The 21273-nt window shown below is 51.4% G+C and overlaps 7 protein-coding genes across 7 annotated transcripts; 2 read left to right on the top strand and 5 right to left on the bottom strand.

Annotated features, from left to right (window-relative positions):
* Positions 1 to 561: 561 nt before the first annotated feature.
* VFPPC_01843 (aimless RasGEF) lies at positions 562 to 3920 on the top strand (the record flags this gene model as incomplete). Its single annotated transcript, XM_018281601.1, has 6 exons — positions 562 to 1086; positions 1322 to 1646; positions 1742 to 1951; positions 2016 to 2186; positions 2291 to 3768; positions 3831 to 3920. The coding sequence occupies 6 exons, from the start codon at positions 562 to 564 to the stop codon at positions 3918 to 3920; spliced, it is 2799 nt and encodes a 932-aa protein (XP_018150393.1).
* A 3051-nt stretch (positions 3921 to 6971) lies between these two features.
* Positions 6972 to 8535, top strand: VFPPC_01844 (37S ribosomal protein S5; the record flags this gene model as incomplete). Its single annotated transcript, XM_018281602.1, has 2 exons — positions 6972 to 8262; positions 8315 to 8535. The coding sequence occupies 2 exons, from the start codon at positions 6972 to 6974 to the stop codon at positions 8533 to 8535; spliced, it is 1512 nt and encodes a 503-aa protein (XP_018150394.1).
* A 107-nt stretch (positions 8536 to 8642) lies between these two features.
* Positions 8643 to 8954, bottom strand: VFPPC_01845 (DASH complex subunit dad3 domain-containing protein; the record flags this gene model as incomplete). Its single annotated transcript, XM_018281603.1, has 2 exons — positions 8643 to 8810; positions 8862 to 8954. The coding sequence occupies 2 exons, from the start codon at positions 8952 to 8954 to the stop codon at positions 8643 to 8645; spliced, it is 261 nt and encodes an 86-aa protein (XP_018150395.1).
* A 389-nt stretch (positions 8955 to 9343) lies between these two features.
* VFPPC_18669 (hypothetical protein) lies at positions 9344 to 12772 on the bottom strand (the record flags this gene model as incomplete). The annotated part of the gene is made up of 1 exon (XM_022430246.1): positions 9344 to 12772. One exon carries the CDS (start codon positions 12770 to 12772, stop codon positions 9344 to 9346), a length of 3429 nt encoding a protein of 1142 aa, XP_022286010.1.
* Positions 12773 to 12800: 28 nt separating this feature from the next.
* VFPPC_18668 (hypothetical protein) lies at positions 12801 to 15111 on the bottom strand (the record flags this gene model as incomplete). The annotated part of the gene is made up of 2 exons (XM_022430245.1): positions 12801 to 14878; positions 15003 to 15111. The coding sequence occupies 2 exons, from the start codon at positions 15109 to 15111 to the stop codon at positions 12801 to 12803; spliced, it is 2187 nt and encodes a 728-aa protein (XP_022286011.1).
* A 1182-nt stretch (positions 15112 to 16293) lies between these two features.
* Positions 16294 to 17772, bottom strand: VFPPC_01847 (mitochondrial carrier protein YHM1/SHM1; the record flags this gene model as incomplete). Its single annotated transcript, XM_018281605.1, has 7 exons — positions 16294 to 16383; positions 16467 to 16721; positions 16791 to 16968; positions 17087 to 17334; positions 17459 to 17500; positions 17573 to 17610; positions 17706 to 17772. The coding sequence occupies 7 exons, from the start codon at positions 17770 to 17772 to the stop codon at positions 16294 to 16296; spliced, it is 918 nt and encodes a 305-aa protein (XP_018150397.1).
* Positions 17773 to 18467: 695 nt separating this feature from the next.
* VFPPC_01848 (RNA polymerase III subunit Rpc82) lies at positions 18468 to 21224 on the bottom strand (the record flags this gene model as incomplete). Its single annotated transcript, XM_018281606.1, has 4 exons — positions 18468 to 19652; positions 19719 to 20426; positions 20519 to 20581; positions 21114 to 21224. The coding sequence occupies 4 exons, from the start codon at positions 21222 to 21224 to the stop codon at positions 18468 to 18470; spliced, it is 2067 nt and encodes a 688-aa protein (XP_018150398.1).
* Positions 21225 to 21273: the final 49 nt, after the last annotated feature.

Raw genomic sequence — 21273 nt, forward strand, 5'->3', positions numbered from 1 at the left:
CGCAGCTACGGCACATCTTCATCATTGAATTTGATCCCTTCCCAGCAACGACACCAGACGTCTGGTTCGCCACCAAAAGCTCCCTCCTCTCCTCCCAGGGGTGGATATCGGTAAGTGGCTCTTTCCAGGCCCTTAGTGTCGCCGTGGCTGTCGTCGACTATTGAGGGTTGGTCCTTGGCTGTTCAAGTCTGGTCTGGTCTGGTCTGGTCTGCCCCAATGGGCGATGGCATGGCGACTTTCTCCAACGACTCGACTCCTCAGCTGCCCATGCAACATTGAACGAAGCGACATCCCCGAGGTTGCGTTGCCTTGCGTTGCGTTGCTGCTCTCCCCTGTGGGCTGCTGCAGTGTAGTACGGCGTGGTTCAAGCTTTCAAGCTCTCAACTAGTCACTTCACCAGACACCAGACACCAATCCAGACTGGACATCTTTCCCAGATGGTCAAGTGTTGGGAAATCGTCACTGCCCATTGCCCTGCCAGCCTCCATGTCCACGACCTCGACCTCAACCTCGTCGCCATCGCGCCGATAGGCTGCGACCGACAACCGACACTTGGAGACTATGACTTCAAAAAGTTCTAACACTTCTAGTAGTCGAAAGAGTCGCCGGACATCAGATAGCCCTGCGACCTTGCCGAAGCGACGATCCTCTTCTACTGCGACTCCGACCCAGTCCAACACAACCTCATCAACTTCAACTCCAACCACCAATACCGGCAAGCGGCGACCGTCAGCAACTACGCGCGATTCAACTCAAACAAACGCCAGCAGCAGCGTCTTCTCCCGCAGTTCCATCTCGACCGGCATAACCGCCGCCTCGAGCTCAGCCGGTGCCGGTGCTAGCGCTCTTTCTCCTGCTGATGGTACTACTGCTGGAGGTGATAGGGACTCCTTCGTCTCCATTGTCGACGACCCTTTCTTTCAACGCTTCCATCCCGTCATCACTGCCCACGCTGAGCGTGAGGCTTCCGACGAGAGCACCTCGGCCGAACCACAGAACGATAGCGATGACAACAACAATAACAAGACTCAACGTTGGCCACCTCCCCGTCGAGAGTCTTTGACTATTGGACCTTCACAATACTGGGTAAGCAGCATCTTCCATCGTGGCCAGTTTGCCCCACTTGAGCTTCTCTCGAGGCCCATGTCTCTCTCCTTTGAATGCCCCAGCTCCCACCACGGGGGCCAAGCAGGGGGGGGTCTGCCTGGGTTGTTGGGCCAAGTCAAGCTGGCTTTGTGAGGTCCGATGTGATGGACAAGCGAATGCCTTCGGTGTCTCGAAATAGACAACGTGCTGACTCCCCGTGCTTTGTTCTCTGCAGCCACAACCCATTTCCACAATGGAGAGCTACAACATTGCCATTATCGGCGCCGATGCCGTAGGCAAGTCGACATTCGTTCAGCGGGTGCTGCAATTGTCTCGCCCGCCTGTGACAAACACCTCCAGTGCACGCATACAGGTTGATAATGTTACCCACATGATCACACTGGTCGAGCTGGATCTCGAGCATTTCGAGCTCAATCCAGCTCAGCCAATCCAATGGCCGAAACAAATAAACGGTCACATTGTTCCTCGAGTTGACGCCGCCCTCATTCTTTACGATGTTACAGATGACGGCTCCATTCGCCAACTGCCCAAAACTGTCGGTATGCAAATTCCAAACCTAGTCCGTGTTCTTCCCACGAATGCTTGGATCAAAAAGAAATTGCATCAGGAACTAATAGTATCATGTGCGAACAAGCCGCTCTTACCAACTCAGGTCTACCAGCTATGCTAGGCGCTTGTAAATGCGATTGTCCCGAGGACGACTGGGAGATCAATGCGGACGAGTTAGCAAATCACCAATACTTCAAGCCGTGCATTGGCCAGTACAAGATTTCGATAGACAGACCAGACATTTCCAAAGCTTGCATAATCAGTGTCATTCGAGCGGCTGTAATGCATAGACGGGGTGCGCTCTTCAACCCATTCGTGCCTGCGAGAAATCCTACTTTGTGCTGACTAGGTGCCACCAGATGAGAGCGGAGAAACGGTATCGAGAAGACGAGCACAGTCGGCAGCCAATCTTGAAGCGCCTGATCCATCAGCTGGCAGGCCACTTAGTGAGCACAGCAAGCATAGCAGGGCGAGCTCAGATTTTTCCATCCTTAAGACTTTTCCCAATCCACAGTCCAACGAAACCTACCGTACGCAAGCCTCAAGAAGCCCAAGGCCAGGTCAGTCGTCGGCTCAGCTTCGACAATTACCCATCATAAAGGCCCAGCAACAAGACAAACTAACTCTTTTAAAGGCTTTCGCGTCGATAAACCCGGGACCGACTCGTTTCTTGACATCGATGAATCCGACTCCGAATCCCACAGATACTCTGACGACATTCCCATCCTACAACGCAATGACGATGTCATCGTCGAAAAGCACCCAAAGATTGCCGGCGTCACGTTTGAGGAATTGGTAGACCGGTTACTAGCACCGCGATTATCCCGAGCGGACAACAATTTTTCGGATATATTCCTGTGTCTATACCGAAAGTTTGCCGCCCCCGGGCAGCTCTTTTCTGCCATTCTTGTACGACTGGATAAGGTTCGGGACGACAAAACCGCACATTATCTCACCAAAACGGCAACGCAACTTCGAATTATTGAGGTAGTAGCTAAATGGGTATCGCTGTACCCGGGCGACTTTGCTCGTCCTACCACGCGACGCAATCTCGAAGACTTTATCAAACACTTATCCACGGAGCCAATTTTTGCCATTGCAGCACAACAAATGCGCCGCAATCTCTTCTTCAACGTTATTGAAGATGATGATACGGGTTGGGCAAACTCGGACAATTCTGGAGACGAAATTGCTAGCAAGATACTGTCCAAAGAAATGAGCGACCTTTCCGCGGGAATCAATGCGTTGCAATTCGATGGCGAAACCGATAGTTTGGGCGGCTCAGAGAACCCTTCTACCGACAAAGGGAGCAGGCTGGGGAATCAGTTTCAGTTCAATTCTTACGAGGAGTACGAAAGAGAGGCCACCGTTTTGGAGCCCTCTGATCACCTTCCCATGAATAAGTTCCGTTATCACATATTCATGGACATTTCCGAATACGATATTGCTGATGAACTGACTCGTATCGATTGGATCATGTTCTCTTCAATACGAATCCGTGACTTTGTGAGGCACGTCAGCTTGTCGGCATCACAAAAGGACAAGTGCAAGAGCTTGCAAAACGTGAACCGGATGATTAGCCACTTCAACCACATCGCCAAATGGGTCGCGAACATGATTTTGTTGCGAGACAAGGCTAAGCACCGGGCCCAGATGTTGGAGAAGTTTATGAACATTGCGCTGAAGCTGAGGCAGCTCAACAACTATAATGGACTGGCCGCCGTGCTGGCCGGAATAAATGGAACTGCCATTCATCGACTGGCACAAACTCGTGCCCTCGTGCCTACGGAGGTACAGAAACGGTTTGCTCGGCTGGTTATTCTCATGGGAACCCAAAAGAGCCACTTTGCGTATCGGCTGGCTTGGGAAAACTCCCCGCTGCCACGGATACCATTCATTCCGCTGCATCGACGTGATCTCGTATCAGCAGAAGAAGGCAGCAAAACGTTCCTCGGCCCCAACGATGATCGTATCAATTGGAAGAAGTTCGAGATACTGGGAGAGGTGTTGCTGCCAATTATGAAGAGTCAAGGGGCCGCGTATCCTAATTTGGCCAAGCATGAAACTGCGAGAGATTTGATCCTGGGTTGTCGCATGCCCGCGGATGACGAGGTAAGCTACTGTTGGAGGTGTAGAATTCAATTTGGGCACAATGTCTAACACTTGCATTTTAGGAAATCTATCAACGTAGCCTTCAGCTAGAAAGCAGCGCTTCAGGGCAAATAGAGCCGAGTAAGAAGAAATTTCCGTGGTTTGCCAAGTAGGTATTGCAAGTGAGGAGTTCAGGATGGCATGGAATTTTGAAGCGAGAATCAGCGATTTGGATATCTCTTTTGTTGTTTTTGACCTCGGGCAGGTCTGGCCGGTGATGTTTCTTCCTCGTTTATTGCTTTAATTGTTTGAGCATTGGATAGACTCCTTCGAGCAATATGAGACATGACCACACGTGGATTTCTAGGCGTACATATGAGTGCTTTATTCTGTAAAACGTTTGGAGACACGAGCTTGCTGAGGGGGTTGGTGGTGGCCACGGACTGATTCGCTCCTGCCAGCTTGTAAGTTATCAAACCGACTTGGTTCTTGCCTCGCTTGCGAGAGGCAAGACGGGGACAGCTCCAAGTCCATGACTACAAAATAACACCACATGCCAAAACTTTGGTCCTACAACCCATAACTCAGCAAGGTACTTCAATACTCTGCACAGCAAAACCTCTATTATGCTTTGCTTTACGGCCCGGCACCCCACGATTTGCACCTGATGACGTTGGCAGAATGCCACTGTGCTCCATCCCTCTGCCGGATGTTAGCATTGCGCACAAGGCAGAAAATGTCACACTCGCAGCTACAGGAACTTTGGAAGCTGATATTCCTGTGCATCTTGGAACTGTGCAAACCAGCAGTGAGCTCGAGGAACTGGTCCGCACAACCAATTTGTGGATTGCTAGAACGGGATCGTGCTATTTCGACCTTGAAATTTCGGTAAATGGCGTTCGGGTAAAGAAAGAAGACCACATGAGCTTTATTCGAGATACGTTACTTGCCTCTGAGGTTAGCTTGCCGTTGAACACTTTGGGAGTCCACTATCTTATAGGCTTACTGATGTAGGTGTGGAATTGCCTGGGAATTCGACCTGTCGACATCGATGCTACGACAGAGTATCCGGGCCGGATACGAATTTCTATCCAGCATCCAGATCTTTCCTCCGCTTTGGTGCCTGACACAGTTACAGTGGCGAGATTTCACCACGTGTCGTATATGATAAACATGCGAAGCCAAGAGAAGGACGTACCGGCTAAACGAAGAGCAATCCCACGCAAGAGCGCTTCCCGCGCCAGCATGACCTTGGATGATGGGAGCGGTGGTAGTAATGCCTTCTACAATAGTCTGGTGGTGGATGATCAGAAGGCAGTTGATGATTTCATTCAACAAATGAATCTAGATGTTACAGAAAGGAAAGATTCCCGTCGACCAAAACGGAGGAGACGTCGGTCCACGATAGCACCTGAGATGATGCATGCTACTTATACTAAAGAGATGCTTGAGACTTGGTTGGAGCATATTATGACTGGGACAAGACGACGTCCCAAGCATCTAAACATAGATGGCAGTCGAGGGAAACCGCTATCAGCTTTACTTCCGGCAGTTTTCAACGTGCCATATCTACAGGTCAGGTTCCTGAGAAGCGACAGAGGCTTCAAACTGACTATATTTATAGAATCTATCCGAGAGAAAAAGCGCCTTGTTTACAATTGCCACATCGCTCGGGCGCATGAGGAATGCTGAGTCCCCAAGTTTGCGCAGAAAAGTTGAGGAACTGGCAGCAAGATTCGTAATGACTAGCGAGGAGAACTCCGAGGAAAACAGACAGGAAAGAGACTCCGTTCGAGACGGTATTGAGTACAGCCTTTGGGATTTAATGACCTCTTTAGTCCCGACATCGGTACGCCTGACCAAAGCTGCAGCAGGCTCACATCGATTGAATAGAACGTGTTGAAACCTGCAAAATGGTCTCAGTTCCCGAATATACCGCACAAAAGAATGCGAAAGTGATAATTTTATTTCATTTGACGGAGGCAGCTATCTGGATCGTCCAGAGTCGAAAGCAGCTACAAGATAGCTTGAAGGTGCGGCTACAGGCAGACTGCTTGCGGCCAAGATAATTCTGGTCTATCCAACGGATGTCGTGTGCAAATTTCCAACGCTAACAAATGACTATTACATGCTAAATCCACCCAAACAATATCTACTTCAAATAAATACCGAACCCACCAGGGGAAGTTGACCATATACATGCTCTTGCCGACATAAGAAAGGTAACGTGGAATAGGCGAGTGAGAGAGCGCCGACAAGCGTCCTGCACTCATTTTCGTCCCGCTGGACCTTTGCTGTTATCAGCGGGCTTTTTCTTCTTTTTCTGCTCCGGCTTCATAGTCGCGTAATGAATGTACCAGATCAACAGACATTGCAGCCCCAGGGCGACCAAAACAGCGAGGAGATCGGCAAAAAGGTAGGGCTGGTCGTTGAGGACTGCTACAGCTTCGTCGGTGGCTCCTATCTTCTTGAACCAGTCAAAGTTGGCCATTGTAACTGACGAGCGTTGCAATTCGAGGGGAAAGAGTAGTTTTTTCGGTGGAAGAACTCGGTGATGCAAGATTAATGGTGTAAGTGCACCTGGCACTGGGTTATTGGTTGGACAGTATAGTGAAATTGACGAAAAGAGCGACAACTTGAGAAGAATGAAAGCTTCGGACAATTATTAAGTGAAGAGCATGAGTAAAAATGACAAGTTGGTAAGGAGAGGGATGGTTGGGCATGGCAGCATTAACAGTGTTAGCGGGCTTCGGATGAGATGAGACCCCAACACAGGAGGCTATCCTGAGACGTGCGTTTCAAAATACACCACTTGACTAAGGGCAGCTACGACATCTGATAATCCCAATTGCAAACGCAATATTCATTACACGTAAGCATCTTCAGAGTTGAAACGGAATTCAAAAATTATCTCAACATGTTCAACTAAATGCAGCTTTTTCCTCATGTGAAAGCAATTCGTGATGAAAGGGTATTTGGAGCATGGAGCAATCATGGCCCAGGATTCTTTGGTAGCACGCACGTGAATGCGCACGTGGATCCTCAGCCTAATCCTTGTCTGTACGCTAACCAAATTGGGCAGCGCAATTGAGGATTGTCCCTGGCCAGAAAAATCTCAAGCTCGTGTGAGCACGACGCGGCTTGTCTCTAATATATATTCCCAACTCTCACAATTGACCTGCCTGCACGCCAGGACGTAGGTCATTACCAGACGACAGGTGGCCATGAGCGTCACACGTCCGGCGCATAGCCTCCTGGGCCGGTGTATCGCCTCAAGTCGAACTCGAGCTGCCTCACCATCGGCAGCAGCGTCGGTAGTGTCATGCCAGCAGTTTCACAGCTCAGCAGCAGCACGATCCAAACGGCGGTCACGGTTCCGAAATGTCAAGGCCGAGGAAATGGGGCTGCTAAACCCCTCTGTGCTGTCAAAATACCGCCAGGAAAAGTTCCCCGAGTACACCAAGGAGGAGCTGGAGGTCCTGACGCAAAAGTACACCCCCGAGCAGCTGGAAGCTCTCAAGGCGGGAGAGGAAGCAATCAACCCGGACGATGTGATCATCCAGGGACGACTCCGCGACGACCCCTATCGACCGACGTATCTTGAAGACTACACGGTGCTGGATCCGCGATACGACGTGAAGCCCAAAGTGGACATCACTCCCAAGGAGCCCGAGTGGCTGGACCAGAACGCATGGGTGGACCGGTACGGGTCGAAAATGATACAAATGACGGATAAAAAGACTAGCGATCAGCTCACGAGAGCCATGGTCCGCGCCCTGAGAAGGGTAAAGGAGAGCAATGGCGAGGAACTAATAGACCTGACGGAGGAGGAGCTCAAGGACCTCGAGAACGACCCCGAGTTGCTCAAGAAGTACCTCATTGAAGACGACGGACAACCGGAGCCAGATGCCAATGCCGAGGGGCCGGATCTGCTGACGAGAGCGCAAGCCATGAAGCTCGACGAAGCAGTGGACGCGGAATGGGAAAGGGAACTGGACAAGCTGTCATCCGTGACGGACCAGAGCGAAGTCGAGCCCACGAACCTGGAGCTCCTGGCCGAGGGTCCCGCCGGCGTCAACCGCGCCTACTCTGCTGAAGCCGCTGAGCTGGGCAAGGTGCCCGGCGTCGAAGGTCTCTACAAGTCTGCCGCCGACCCCGAAGACGAGGGCCAGGACGACGGCGGCCATTACCAAGAGATCAAGCGCCTCACAGGCATGAAGCTCAGGGACATCCAGTCCATCTACCGCAAGGTCCTCGTCACGCGCTGGGTATCAAACCAGACCCGTCTAGGCAAAGTCCGCAGCACATCCGTCGTCGCCATCGCCGGCAACGGCAACGGCCGTCTCGGCCTAGGCATCGCCAAGTCCACGGAAGCAGGACTCGCAGCCGAAACAGCACAGCTCCTCGCCATCCGCAACATGAAGCCCATCCGACGGTACGAGAACCGCACCATTTTCGGCAACGCCAAAGCCAAGGTGTCTGGAACGGTAGTCGAGCTCTTTTCCCGACCACCAGGTACGTCTCGTTCACGCTCTCGCCAAACAAAGTAAGATACTAACACACACAGGCTTTGGCCTCCGCTGCCCACACCGCATCTTCGAAATGTGCCGCGCCTCCGGCATCCACGACATCCACGCGCGCATGCCCCGGTCCAAAAACCCCATGAACTCCGTCAAAGCGGCGTACGAGGCGCTCACAAACCAGGCTGATCCCGAGGAAATTGCCATTGGCAGAGGCAAGAAGATGGTTGATGTGCGCAAGGTGTATTACGGAGGTGCTGTATACTAGATATCAGCTGTATAATATTGTACATTTACTTGTGTTTCTTCCAAGCCCAAATCGCATCGTATCTTCACCAAATCGTATCATATCATGTCGTCGTAGTTGTAATTAAATCAAGGCTGCTCCCCCTGCCCCCAATCAATCTCCTGCTGCAACACAATACTATAAACACTCGCTTTGAGCAGCGTAAACGCCAGGCTCGTCTTGCGCTCCAAGTCCCGCAGCCCATCTAGGATTTCTGTCGACGGGTTCGAAGCGAGGTCATCTAGGACAGACGCCAACTACGCTTGTCAGTTTTGACGCCATCTCGTTTGTTTGGTAAGGCAACGTACCTGCTTCATGTTATTTGATAGCCGTTCATATTCGTCGAGGACTTCTTGCTCTAGCGGCGAGAGGTCTGGCGTGGAGAGAATGTTGGATTCCATTGTTGTGCGTGACGCGACGTGGAGGGTTGACGTGAGGTTTGGGCTCCACTGTGCTAGTAGAGGTTTATGGTGGAGGGGCAGACACATCTAAGTACCTAGGTAGTTTCTACACCTGAGCAACCCGGATGTGGGAGTGCGTGCTTCGTCTATGAATACCAGACTTCTCACAGACAAAGCATCAATTGATCTGTTTACAATATATATATATATAGCAATTTAGGTACATGCACGCAATAAACGCTTTTGAATAGAATCACACCAAAAGAATATCCTCAATTCACCTACACAAGAAAACGTGAAACGCTAGGCTAACTGTCCCATCCTAATCCATACATCATATCAAAAGAACGCAGCTAACATCACATACAATATGTCATCCATCCTTCTGACTACTGCCCATATACAACTAGCCCAGTCTCAGCTCCAACGTCCGTTCCGACCTGACTCTCCGTCCAGTCGCTTTCTGTCCCATCGTACTCGCTGTACGTCCCAGCCTCTGACTCGGTATACTGGCTTGACATGACCGTCGTGCCAACACTGCTCCTCCTCAATGTCCCAGTGTCACTACCTTCACCGTCGTCGTCCACCAGCGAGTCAAGTGCTGAATCATTATCCACTGTATACTCAAGGGTGCTTGCCGCTGGCGAAGGGACGGCTGTTTCAGGTTCCTCGAGCTCCTCTACTGTCTCGCGAACACCGAGATTCTCCTTGTCTTCCTCTCCAAAACCCTTGGCTAGACCACCACCCCAGCTGCGCTTTCGGAGGGCATTGCCAGCTGGTGTTCGTACGCTTTGGCTTCTCTTAACAAGAGCAGACGGCGAGTTGCTGTTCATCTGGCTGAGAGACGCAATTCGTCTGGCAGATCCGTTCTGTGCAGGCACACCGAGGTTTCGCTTGGTCGACAGCGCCATGTTCACAGCAGGCCGGCTTGACTTATTCGTGCTACCAGCTTCTCCCTCTTCCGCGACAGGCTTCTTGACGCGCTTGCGATTCATGGCATCGCGGCTCTTGTTGCCCTTGGCCATTAGCAGGACTCGGGAATGGTCCATGACGCCTTCCACAATGCGTCGCTCCAACCTCTCAGCACGGTACTCCATATCTGACAGCTCTTCCTTGCGCAGACGCAAAGCTGTCTCCAGTGACGACACATCGCCAGTCAGTCGCGTCTTTTGCCTGATTAAGCTCTCCTGCTCCGTCCGCAGGTTCAGGACACTCGCACGGAGTCTATCCTCCTCATCCTTGAGACTAAGAATGGCTGCTTCCATGTGCTCTCGTTCCGCAAGCTTACGCTCCAGTTCAACAGAAGTTTCCTGGAGCGTCTTCTCTCGGTCGTCATGGTCATTTTCAATCCGCTGCGTCTGAGAAGACAGGAACTGTGATATTTCAGCAGCAGTATTGACCACAGACTGATGTACCTTGTCTAGAGTCTCCAGCTGACTAAATGCCTGAGCAGACGTCGTGCTGTGGTCTACAAGCTTATCAAGCTTCTGGTTGACCACGCTGTCGTCGTACCGTTGCTCGGCCAATCTATCCAGCCTCTCCTTGACCTCGGAATCATCATACTTTTGATCCGCAATCAGGCTGAGCTTCTCCTGCACGACCGAGTCGTCATATTTCTCGGGCTGTGGGAGCATTGCTTGCTCAATTGGCTTGGCCTCGGCAATCTTGTCTTGAAGGTCGGTGGTGGCGGATTTGGAGTGTTCAAAGTGCTCTCCAACCAGCAAGAGAATGTCTTTGACAGCCTCAAGAATCTGGGGTTGGTACTCCTTCATCTCGCCTTGCAAGCCTTCAACAGCGGTGATGGCCTGCTGGACGTGATCTCGGGTCTGCTGGTGCTCAGTCTTTCCTTCAGTCTGGCTCTCTTCAGCACGGGTGGTGAGGTCCTCGACCTTGGAAAAGACTGTCTTGGAAGCTTCCTCCATCTTCTCCAAGGAGTCTGTGACTGTCGAACCTAGAGTATCAATGAGGAGTTTCAAATCTTCCGCAATAGACTTTGTGCTGATAACGGCAGCTTCAGTCTCGATTTCTCGGGCTTCACTGGCCTCGCTCTTTTCGTCCAACGTGGCCTTGAATTCGTCATACTTGGCAATCAGCTCTGTGATTTTGTCGTCAATCTTTGTGCCAATATTGTCCGCTGCCTCCTGGAGCTTCTCATTTGACTCTAGTCGGGCACCGGCGACGACTTCCTTGTTCTCCTCAAACTGCGTCTTCATTGTCTCAAACATCTCCTTGAGGTCGGAGCCAACATTCTCATTCTTATCAATCTTCTCGCCCATTCCTTCGAGAAGCTTGCCAACAGCATCAAGGCCTGTTGAGCCATCTTCCAGCTTGCTTTTAATGGCTTCCTGAAATTCTTCCAAAAACGTCTTGACCTCGGTTACACGATCGGCGACACCGACGATTTCAGCTTGGCGATCATCAAGGGCCTGGGCGGTCGAGTCGGTATGTGCATCAATCTTCTCCTTGGCTTCCTTCAGAATAGTCTCCAAATTGGAAATGTCCTCCTTGTTGGAAATGGTAGCAAAATCGGTGCTACCCAAGCCGTCAAGCGTAGTCTTGATTTCCAGAACATGTGCTTCGACCGCTTCAACTCCAGTCCTCGTGGCCATCTCCTCGTCGGATGACGCCACGGCTCTTTCACTTCGCTCCTTCAATTCTTCAAGACCAAGGCTGAGTTGTGTCACAAGAGTCGCCAAAGCATTCAAGTCCTCCTTGTGTGAGATGGTGGACAGCTGCTCCGACATGGAAGTCATGGTCTCGCGAGTCTCGAGGACATGAGTCTCAATAGCATCAAGATGCTCTTTACGAACTGCTTGTTCACCTTCAATGAGGTCGTCCAGACTAGCCTTGGTGTTGCGGAGAATAGTCTCAATGGCTTGCACATCATCCTTGGAGGCGGCATCACTGTTGGACGCCGGGGTGGCATCTCGGGCTTCTTCGGCAGGTGGAGCGGCAGCAGGGGTTTCTCGAGTCGAAATTTCTTGAACATTTTCCTGGACATTGCGAAGCATATCTTCCAGGCGACTCAAATCGTCCCGCTGAACTGTCTCGGCATCCGGTTCCATCGCCTCCACCTTGATTCTGAGCTGGGTAATGAGGACTTCGAGATTCTTAATGTCGTCCTGCTTCACCATGTCGGCGGGAATGATTGCGCGACTGGTATCTTCGTCTTGAACAGCTGGCACTGCGGCGACTGCCCTCTCAGTGCTGCTGTCTCGCAGGGTTTCAATATCCGACCTAACACCATCCAACCCGGACTTGAGTGCGTCCAAGACTTCGTCATTGCCAGTTATATCCGATGATTTGCTGATGACGCCTTCCATGATAAGTCGTTCAAATGCGGTGCGGAGCTCGCTCAACCCATCCTGTATGGTATCCAAAATGTCACCTGTCTCGGGTCGAGGGCGCAAGATTTCTTGCCTAAGGCTCGTCAGCCCGTTATGCAGAGCCTCCAAGACTTCTTGATTGTGTCCAGTTGGAATGGCCGGGGCAGACGCAGGAACCATGGAAGAGTTGACAATATCACGGAGCCCTTCCAGTTGAGTTTGGAGCTCACCGCGCGAGCTCTCGTTGGCCATGGTGACAGCTCGTGTGACTTCCTCCTTGAATTCGTCCATAGTCCTTGACAAGTTATCCATGAATTCTTCTTGGCCAGCAGCACCGGACACCCGGTCAACGTAGCCTTCAATAGCGATTCTGAGATTTTCAAGCCCATCCTTCGTTGCGTCAAGGACTTGCTCCGTGTCCCTTCCATTGGCGGCAACATTGTCCTTGGCTTCTTCAGAGACCGCTCTGAATTCAAGTTTCAGGTACTCCATAATGTCCTGGAGACGGGAGACGACCTCGTCATTGTTGCTGGGAACAGCCATAAGCGTCGCTGCGAGGAAGGTCAAAGCCACTGAGGCCCTCACGCACAGCATGAACAACATCTTGGTGTGACATGTCGTTACCAACAGCAGAGGCAGCGACGGGGAATTCGAATTCCTCCAGACAATCACGAACGGCATCGATAATCTCGTCCCGAGACAACGAAGCTGGGGTATCAACCTGCGGAGGAACGAAATGCTTTAGTCCTTCCACAACTGCCTTGAATACCTCTTCTCTCGTTGCGGCTTCGGGCCGCTCATCCCGAGGAGCATATTCCTGAAGCCCTTCCTTGAGGCAGGCCAGGACTTCATCCCGCTCAAGCCCGAGCTGTTGCACTTCAATTTCGGGTTTATAGTTTTCCCAAGCGTCTCTGACGGCTTCGATGACGTCTTCTCGGCTAAGGTCTGGTGTCTCGTCACGAGAGGCTTCGGTATCTCGGAGTGCAGCTCGCATGGCGTTGTAAATTTCTTGGTAGTCGACCACAGTCTTCTGTGAGGACTGTGACTGGGCGGACTGGCGACGGTGTTCTCTCAACACGTTGTTGAGCTGTTCCTTCATCTGCTCCAAGCCTTCATCAATGACCCTGGAGACCTCATCCTTGCTGGGAGACTCGCTCTCCTCAATTCCTCGGGATCCGACCTTTTCCAGCCTCTTTCCTAATTCTCGGCCCATACCAAGAACCTCACCTCTCAGTTCGCGGACAAGTGCTTTGACTTCAGCGGTCAAACCGCCTCCCTGCGAGACGCTGTCCTTGACGGATCGAATAATCTTCATGAGCTCATCATTCACCAACTCCGAGCCTCTGCCAGAAGGAGCAGAGGATCTCCTGCTTTCAGTGCTATTGAGGAGTCGTTCCACTCTCTGGGACATGGGGCCGCTTCTTGCCAATTCCATATCATGGTCGCTCAAGCCCCTGCCTCGGGTTGCATTTCCGAGCACGACAGCATTTTCGGATTGAGAATGGACGTATTGTGCCAGCTCATCTACCTTGGTAGCAGTGGCTAAGCCAGAGAGTTTCTGTGATAGCTGGTTGAGCAGGCCAACCAAGGACTCTTGTCCTTCCTTGGTGCCCAGCCCATTCCAAATCTTCTCCAACAGCATAAGCGAAGCACCCGTGTCCACTCCAGAGAGAGACGGGGTGCTAATGGAGCCACGGTCAATCGACTCGGCAAAACTCTTGGGCGATGGTATCCGAGGAAGTTGAAATGGGCGTGAGTGAGTGGGCGGCGAGCCAAACGGCTTGTTGTCGAGGTATGGCCCATTGAAGGAAGTGATTCGGCTAGATTGTTCAGTGATATTGCCAACAAGCTCTCTTAAGCTCTTTCGCACATCCTCATCTCTCGACTTGGTAGCCTCTTTCAGGCTCAATAAATCGGTGGCGTTGTCTCGACTCCGCCGGCTCAAAGCCGACATCTCCTTCTGCAGAGAAGTAGCGATATTGGTAAGTGTAAGCAATTGAGCGGACAAATCTTCCGAATTCAGAAACTGCTTTGGCACAGAGCCATTTGTAATATTGGACAGAGCAGGCTCCGCCTCTCTGGAAGAAGGTTTGGCGCCCATAGTCTGCAAGGCAAGCATAGTCGAGCTCTGCGGGGGCGTATTCTCACCCAGTATGCTCTGGGGAGGTCGTCTAGCCGTCGGTCTCAAAATAGGCGTCAGGCTAGGTCCAGGGATCGGAGTGGAAGTGGCCGAATCCCTATCAGATCTCGGCTCAGGTGGTAATTCTCTCGGTGTGGTGGGTGTTGAGGGCCGCAGGTCAGGTTTATTCCAGCTTCCCTCAATCATAAGGCTCAGATCTCGCACAGATCCAGGCTGCAGAGACTGTAGACGACGGTGTGAACCGCCCTTGGTAGGGCTTCTCTCTGGCGACTCTCCGGCACGCCTGATGACGGCGCTGCTTTCCCGCGCCCGCTCGTTCAACGCAGCATGGGCAGACTGAATGGCGCTCGACGTGCCGGCACGCGAAGTGAAGCCGGGAGATTGGGGATTGGGATTCAACGGTAGAGGGGGCGGCGCTCGTTCTGGGTCTGAGCTATCCCACCTGTTGTGTGTCAGTACTTTGGGTCGAAGATATGCGTGAAAGGGCTAAAAAGAATGCCCTCTCTTTTTCCATCAAACGGGAAATAAGGAGCAGAAAGACAAAGACAAGAGAAAGCCCAGAAGAAACTGCTATTCTTACGCACATAGGAACAAGTGCTCGCATATTCTGGTCCGAAGACGCAGAATGTTGATGTTTCAAATATCTCTCTCCATCCCGAGACGAAGTCGTGTCCCAGTCCGACTGTGACATGTTCGAGGGCTAGGAGCCTCTGGGCCCTTTGTTTCGTGATATCTTGAGGAATGTGATGTGGGCTGGCGAGGAATGCGGAACAGCAGCCGCTGCTCTTTTCGGGTTGTCGTCTTGTACACCAGTTTACTTCAGAAAGATAACAAAATTGGCGTTACTGAAAATTTTAAAAACAAAGTCCTTTCGCGGTGAAGAGCCAATATTATCAGTGTCGTTTCTTCATAGTCCTATATTGTACGCCTCAATATTAAAGGGTGGGATGTGCCCAGGCAGAAGGGAGGAACCAGCATTGATAGCTTTTGCAGGGCCATGATTGTTGACGACGGCCCACCCGCTCATTGGGCTCGAAAGTGGGCGTTCATGTTTTGGCGTGGATGTTCGTTGCGCGGGGCAACGGGGGGTCCTTGTTGTGTGACGGCTTTGTACCTATGCATATGATATTGTAGGAGCGGGTACAAAATGACGTGGTCAATCTTTAACTTCAATTTCTTTTGGTTGGAAGTGTTGTTCTGCCTTCATTGGCTACTTATCACGATCACGGCACTTGACTAGCGTAGATGGCGGATCTGGGCCGAGATATGGGAAGGCGGGAGCTTATCGACGGAGCTGCGCAAGCGGAGCAAGCCGAATTGAATTGATTGTTGTTGAGAGCTGGGTTCTCTTCTGGTGGTCAAGTATTCATGAGTATGGGGTGAGGGCCATCATGGCGTAGTTGGATGCTGTGCTACATCAGGCTGTGATGTTCTGTTTACCTCGCCATGATAGTCACGCCTCGGCCATGAGACATTGTGTCAACATCATTGTCTTGGTGTCAGACCAATGATGAATAACTTGCTCTTCTGCCACAATGTGAATTGATGATTCACCAAGGCGGTTTCACACGAAATCTTCGCGTGCAAGCACATCAAATTGGAACATGTCCCAAACTTCATAGTCAAAAGACATGGTATTGGAGATGAGTATCTAAGTATCCACCCTCTTCATCGCAACTCATATCCAACCCTCGCTCCATCTATTTGCAAATAGCCAAGAGCAGTGGTCTATTCTTCGTCAAATACCAAACAAGCTTCTTTTCCAAACCCAACCAACCCCGAACGAGTATATAAAACTTGAGAAAAAATCCATCCCGTCTCCATTACAAAATCATTTCCAGGTTGCAAAATAGTACTAGTAACACATTGCCCTCTATTGCTTGGAGAAGGCGGCATCGAAGGCGGGAATTAGGGTCTGGGCGAGCCAGAATGAGAAGACGAGCTTGGGACCAGTCATGAGCAGCTGCGACGACAGTTAGCAAACAGTAAGTTACTTGAGGTGGGAATCTGCATGGCTGAAGTCACGCAGAAAAGGATGCCATTTACCTTGGGAACGAGACCCTTGAAGAAACTGGAGAAGCCTTCCTTGCGAGCCATGTTGGTCAAGATACGGAATCCACTCTCGGGGTTGTCAAAGTTACGGTTCTGGATTCTGGTCTTAATCACATCCAAGGGGGCGGAAACAACGAGAGAGGCCGAGGCACCAGCGATCGAAGCAACAAAGTTTTGGAACCAGGTTGCCTTGTTGTAGTCTTGAAGCTGGAACATGTATTCTTTGGCGAAAGCAGAACCTCCAAACAGCTGTTATGAGCACAATGTCAGTATGTCAACTGGCGAAACCAACCAAACATTCGGAATGACGCAACATACCGCGAAAGAACCAGGGGCGTTACGGGCAGCAGTCCAACCCCAACCTCGATACAATCCGAATCCTTCGTCGGCGACAATTTTGAGGACGCCACGGCCCTTGAAGGCCTCGGGGTTCGTCTGGCGCTTGATCTTGAGGACATCGAGGGGAAGGAGCACAATCTCACCAATACCGATTAGACTGCAGCAGAAAACATTGTGAGCCATTATTCCGCCATCGGTGCCCTGTGGCGCAACAATGAAGCGCGAACTGAGCGACCAAAAGAGGGTGCTGAGAGTGGGAAGATGTGATGACTGACCTGCCAGCAGTAGAGTGCATGATAGCCTTGCCCGTCTTCTTGCCAAATGCGCTCTCAAAGTCCTTGCCATAGTGCGTGGCCAAGTAGTCACGAGCAACGGGTTGACCGCCGTACTTGTAGATTCTCTGAAGGACTTTGTAACCAGCAGCGTAGCCGAGACCGGGGAATAGTGAGATGAACTTTCGACCGAGGGGAGCGCCAGCCTTGTCCTTGAAAATGACTTGGTTCAATTGGCTTGCGTTGGCGACCTGTGTAGTGCAAGGAAGAAACCTCATGTCAGCCCGTCGGTTCCGATTTTCTCATGTCCGTCATGGGGGTGGATATGTGCGGAGTGTGCCGCATTGAGTGCGTATCTGTCTGGGTTCTGCTTACTCGGGTCTGGTTGCTCATCAATCGCTTCGCGATGGTATCAACCTGTGCAAATCATGTCAGTCAGTAGACGGTAACCTCGGACTTGTGGTCGAAATTGGTCGGGATTCGTCGTACGGGGTGGAAAATTGCCAACTCGGCGATACCAGCGGAGCCTACAACCAGTCAGTATGCATTGGTTTCCTGGGTGAAGCTTAGAAAGCCTCGGGTATGTCGATGGCTTCAAGCATCCAATTGGCGAATGGTTTACCTGAACCTAGGAGTCTGGCCAAGTTGGACTCCTTCTCTCGGCCTGCATTTCCAGTCGGGGGCGACATTGTGAGGGATTATGGGCGGTGGGAATGTGAATGGTCTCCCGCTGGCCGATTTGGTGGTTGAAGATGTTGTCGCAAGGAAAGTAGTGAAAAAAAGGGCTCCTGGGGAAAATGGGCTGGTGATGGATAGGGATTTTTTTTTTTTGGCTGGTGCAAGGCGTGCCTGTGCCTGGCTTGTGGTTCCCGAGATCGGGACCACAGGCACTCAATCAAGCACGCGACGGCCGATGGCTGGGTCAGTGAGGCTGCCAGTGGCCGGCTGGAGGGTCTTTGCACTACGGAGCTGTAAGTTAGTGCCCCATGTCCTCTGTGCTGCCCAAGAGATCCGAGGTACGAACTAAATGCCCACCCAATTGCGATGCATCATGAAAGGTGCTGTGCCTTGGTGCGTCAAATCACTTCAACGTTGCAATATTCACCATTTATGCGTCAACTCCGTGAGATCAGATAGTTCGCTTCTGTTTACACGCCTGTACCGCTTAAACTCAAAGCTAAATGAAAGCAATTGCGAATCAGTGTACAGGTCATGCCATATATTTATCCATTGCCCAATGCTGCTAAATGCCCAGAGTACGTCAAACATGCGCCGCGTACATATAGATACGCATTCGTCAATCCGCCTCCATGCTCAAGTGCTTTTTGCCAATGCCCGTCGTTGCTACTGTGTGCTACTGACAGCTCAGCCCTCCCTGCCTCGCTCAATAATCTCTAAATACTGCAACCATGTCATCGAGACGCATCACCTGGCCCAGGAGTTTTTGCTGGTCTTCCAGATGCCGGTTGTATTTATTGTAGTGCTCCGCCGTCATCACTTCTTCCTCCTTTCCCTTGACGTCCTTTCTTTCCACGAATGTAAGGATATTGCGCTCCTTGTGCCGCTCAACGTCCAGTGTTTGCAGGCATCGCAGCATTCCCTTGTAGACATCATCCAGCAATTGCGACTGTGTTCGTTCACCGTCAAAAAACCAGAAAAATAGGGTTCGGTTTGCCAGCCTGCTGTTGTCCTTGGGTACTTCCTGGACATCCACCAACCCCGCCATTTGCATGGCAAGCATTTTTCCTTGGACGTCCCCTTTCTTCATAAGGGCAGCCGACGGAAGCATCTTCTCGTCCAACTTGCCCTTCTCCCGTAGAATCCGAGTCAGACGGAGGCCGTGGCGTCCAAAGGACTGCTCAATGTATGCATCAAGTTCCGACTCGCGAAGCCTGTCCATCAAGAGCTCAAAATCCACAGTCCACTGACCACGGCCATGAGTTCCGCAATGCCGTACAAAACGGTGCTTACTCTCGGCTAGCAATAGCAGATGTTGGCGCATTTGGTCCAGGCGACTGTCTTTTGACGTAGCACCATCTTCAAATTTCACCTTTGTTGGTCTGTCACCGTTGGTTTGCGTATGGTTTCCTTGGGCATCATCATCGTCCTCTGACGCATCGTCCTCGCTTTCCTTGGCTGCGGCCGCCGCTGCTGCTGCTGCTCTGGCCATTCGCCCCCGTGGAAGAGGGGTAGGCCTCACATCCGGTCCGTCTTCCTCTTCTTCCTCCGAGTCGCTGTCGTAGGCATAAGGTCCCGATCTGATCTTCTCAGCGCTGTCAAAATCTATTTTGTCTCTAGGCGCCTTTCCAATTCCGCCAAGGACTTTAACTTCATCACTCAGGTTTTCGTATATTTGCAGCGTTGTGACACTTGGCTGGGGTCCTTTATTCTCTTCGCCAACCAAAGGGTCTGCCCGACATCTTGAGACCTTTCCTGTGAGCAATTCCAAGACGGAGCGGTAGATGTGGCCCGTCACCTCGCCAAGAGCATCAGCGGCAAATTCAGCCAGTCGTTGATTGCGAAGCTCGACTAAGCATTTTTCATGATTGACTCGAACCACTACATTTGGCTTTGAAGAGAAGAGTCAGTACGACTGGTATCCTATTGTAACCATTCCCAGCTGGCTTATACTTACATTTAAGTCATGGTCATCGTCAAATGGGTCTGCAGAATGACTGGAGCCATTTTGTAACCTCCTTCGTTTCGTAGAAGGTCCAGAAAACTGGTCGAGATGCCGCTTGAGCGATTTGTTCTGATCGCGAAAGGTTTTGAAGCGATCCACAATCTGCATGTGCTGCTCTATTTTGTTCTTGCTTGCCTTTTCTCCTGGGGCCGTTTTGGTGACCTCAGCTTCGATTTCGCGATACACCTCGGCGGGGTTGCGGAAGCTCTCTGGGCGAACTGTTTCCAATATTTCTGCCTGTATCAATCGTGACAATGCCGAGTTGAGGTGGTGTTTAGATTCGATCAACCCGGAGGATGACTCATGAGATCCATTTGTATGTCCATTGGTCTTTGGAGCTCGGGAGGCGAATGCATGGGTCAGATCCGCGATTCTCGCATATCCAAGCTGCATCAAAGTCTGAACCAAATCTCTCTCTGCGTTGCCGTATTGGCTATTGATGACCTCGAGTATCCTGCCCGATCGCACGAGGTTGTAGCAGGCATCCGAGTTGGCCTCGTAGTGTGTTGCTCTCGTATCGGGGTCGGTATAGTGGTAAAGAAGATTTTGCTGAATTAAAACACCAAGACCATTTCGAAGATGTCGCGGGCCAAGTGACGTGTGCTGAACGAGCTGCGAAATTGTGCATCGGCCCTTGGTGAGGAGGGCGACCAGAATGCGCTGTTGGAAGATTTGAAGCGTCAGCCCCACGATGCCACCATGACCAGCCGCCAACAATAAGAAAATCTGAAGTGGGATGAATGGTAACTTACGGATGGAAGTTCGCCAAAAAGATCGTTGACTAGGAGAGCGCAGAGCTCTGCAGCATGTTTAGTCTGGTAGTGAGCATGTCAGCGTTTGTCCAGCGACAGGTTCGTGGACGTCCTTCGAAGGCTGGGAGGCGAGAGAACAGAACTGACAACAAGCATTGCTTTGCTCCTAGAGATGCTCTCACTATCTCTAGAGCTACCACCGAGACTACCTGGACGGCATTGAACTTTGAGATGTGATGGAAAGTGTGTCAACTGACGTTACTGCGCTAATTTGCCAGTACGTCAGGAAACGAGAGGTAAACGATTAGTGTGGAAGGTTTTGTAAAGTCGAGTCAATTGACGGATTGCGGATTCGCCAATTTTTCTTTGGTGGTGTAAGTCAGAGCCGGTGCAAGTGGGTGCAGTGGGTTGGTCGGGCACGGGCACCAGCAGACATGGAGCGAATGCAGACGGAGAGTCAGGCTGGAGAGAGACAAAGCCAGACTCGGGCTGGGGAGTCGTGGCTGGACTGTGGCGTCAAGAACTGCCCGCAGTGCTGGCGCTTTGAGCGAATTCGTCTTAGCGCCTTCCATCAGCCTCTGGGCCAAAGACTCACATGCGCCTCCCAACGCTTCGCAGGGGAGAACCAAGGCTGCGTATGTCGAGTGGCTTGGAGCTTCACCATGATTACACTTGCGTGTCTGAAGACTCCCAGATCAAGCTGCATCATGGCACTTCATATAGAAAAGCCAATGGCACTGCCACGGGATCGAGGC

This window comes from Pochonia chlamydosporia, chromosome 1 (genome assembly GCF_001653235.2).
Source record: "Pochonia chlamydosporia 170 chromosome 1, whole genome shotgun sequence".
NCBI lineage: Eukaryota > Fungi > Ascomycota > Sordariomycetes > Hypocreales > Clavicipitaceae > Pochonia > Pochonia chlamydosporia.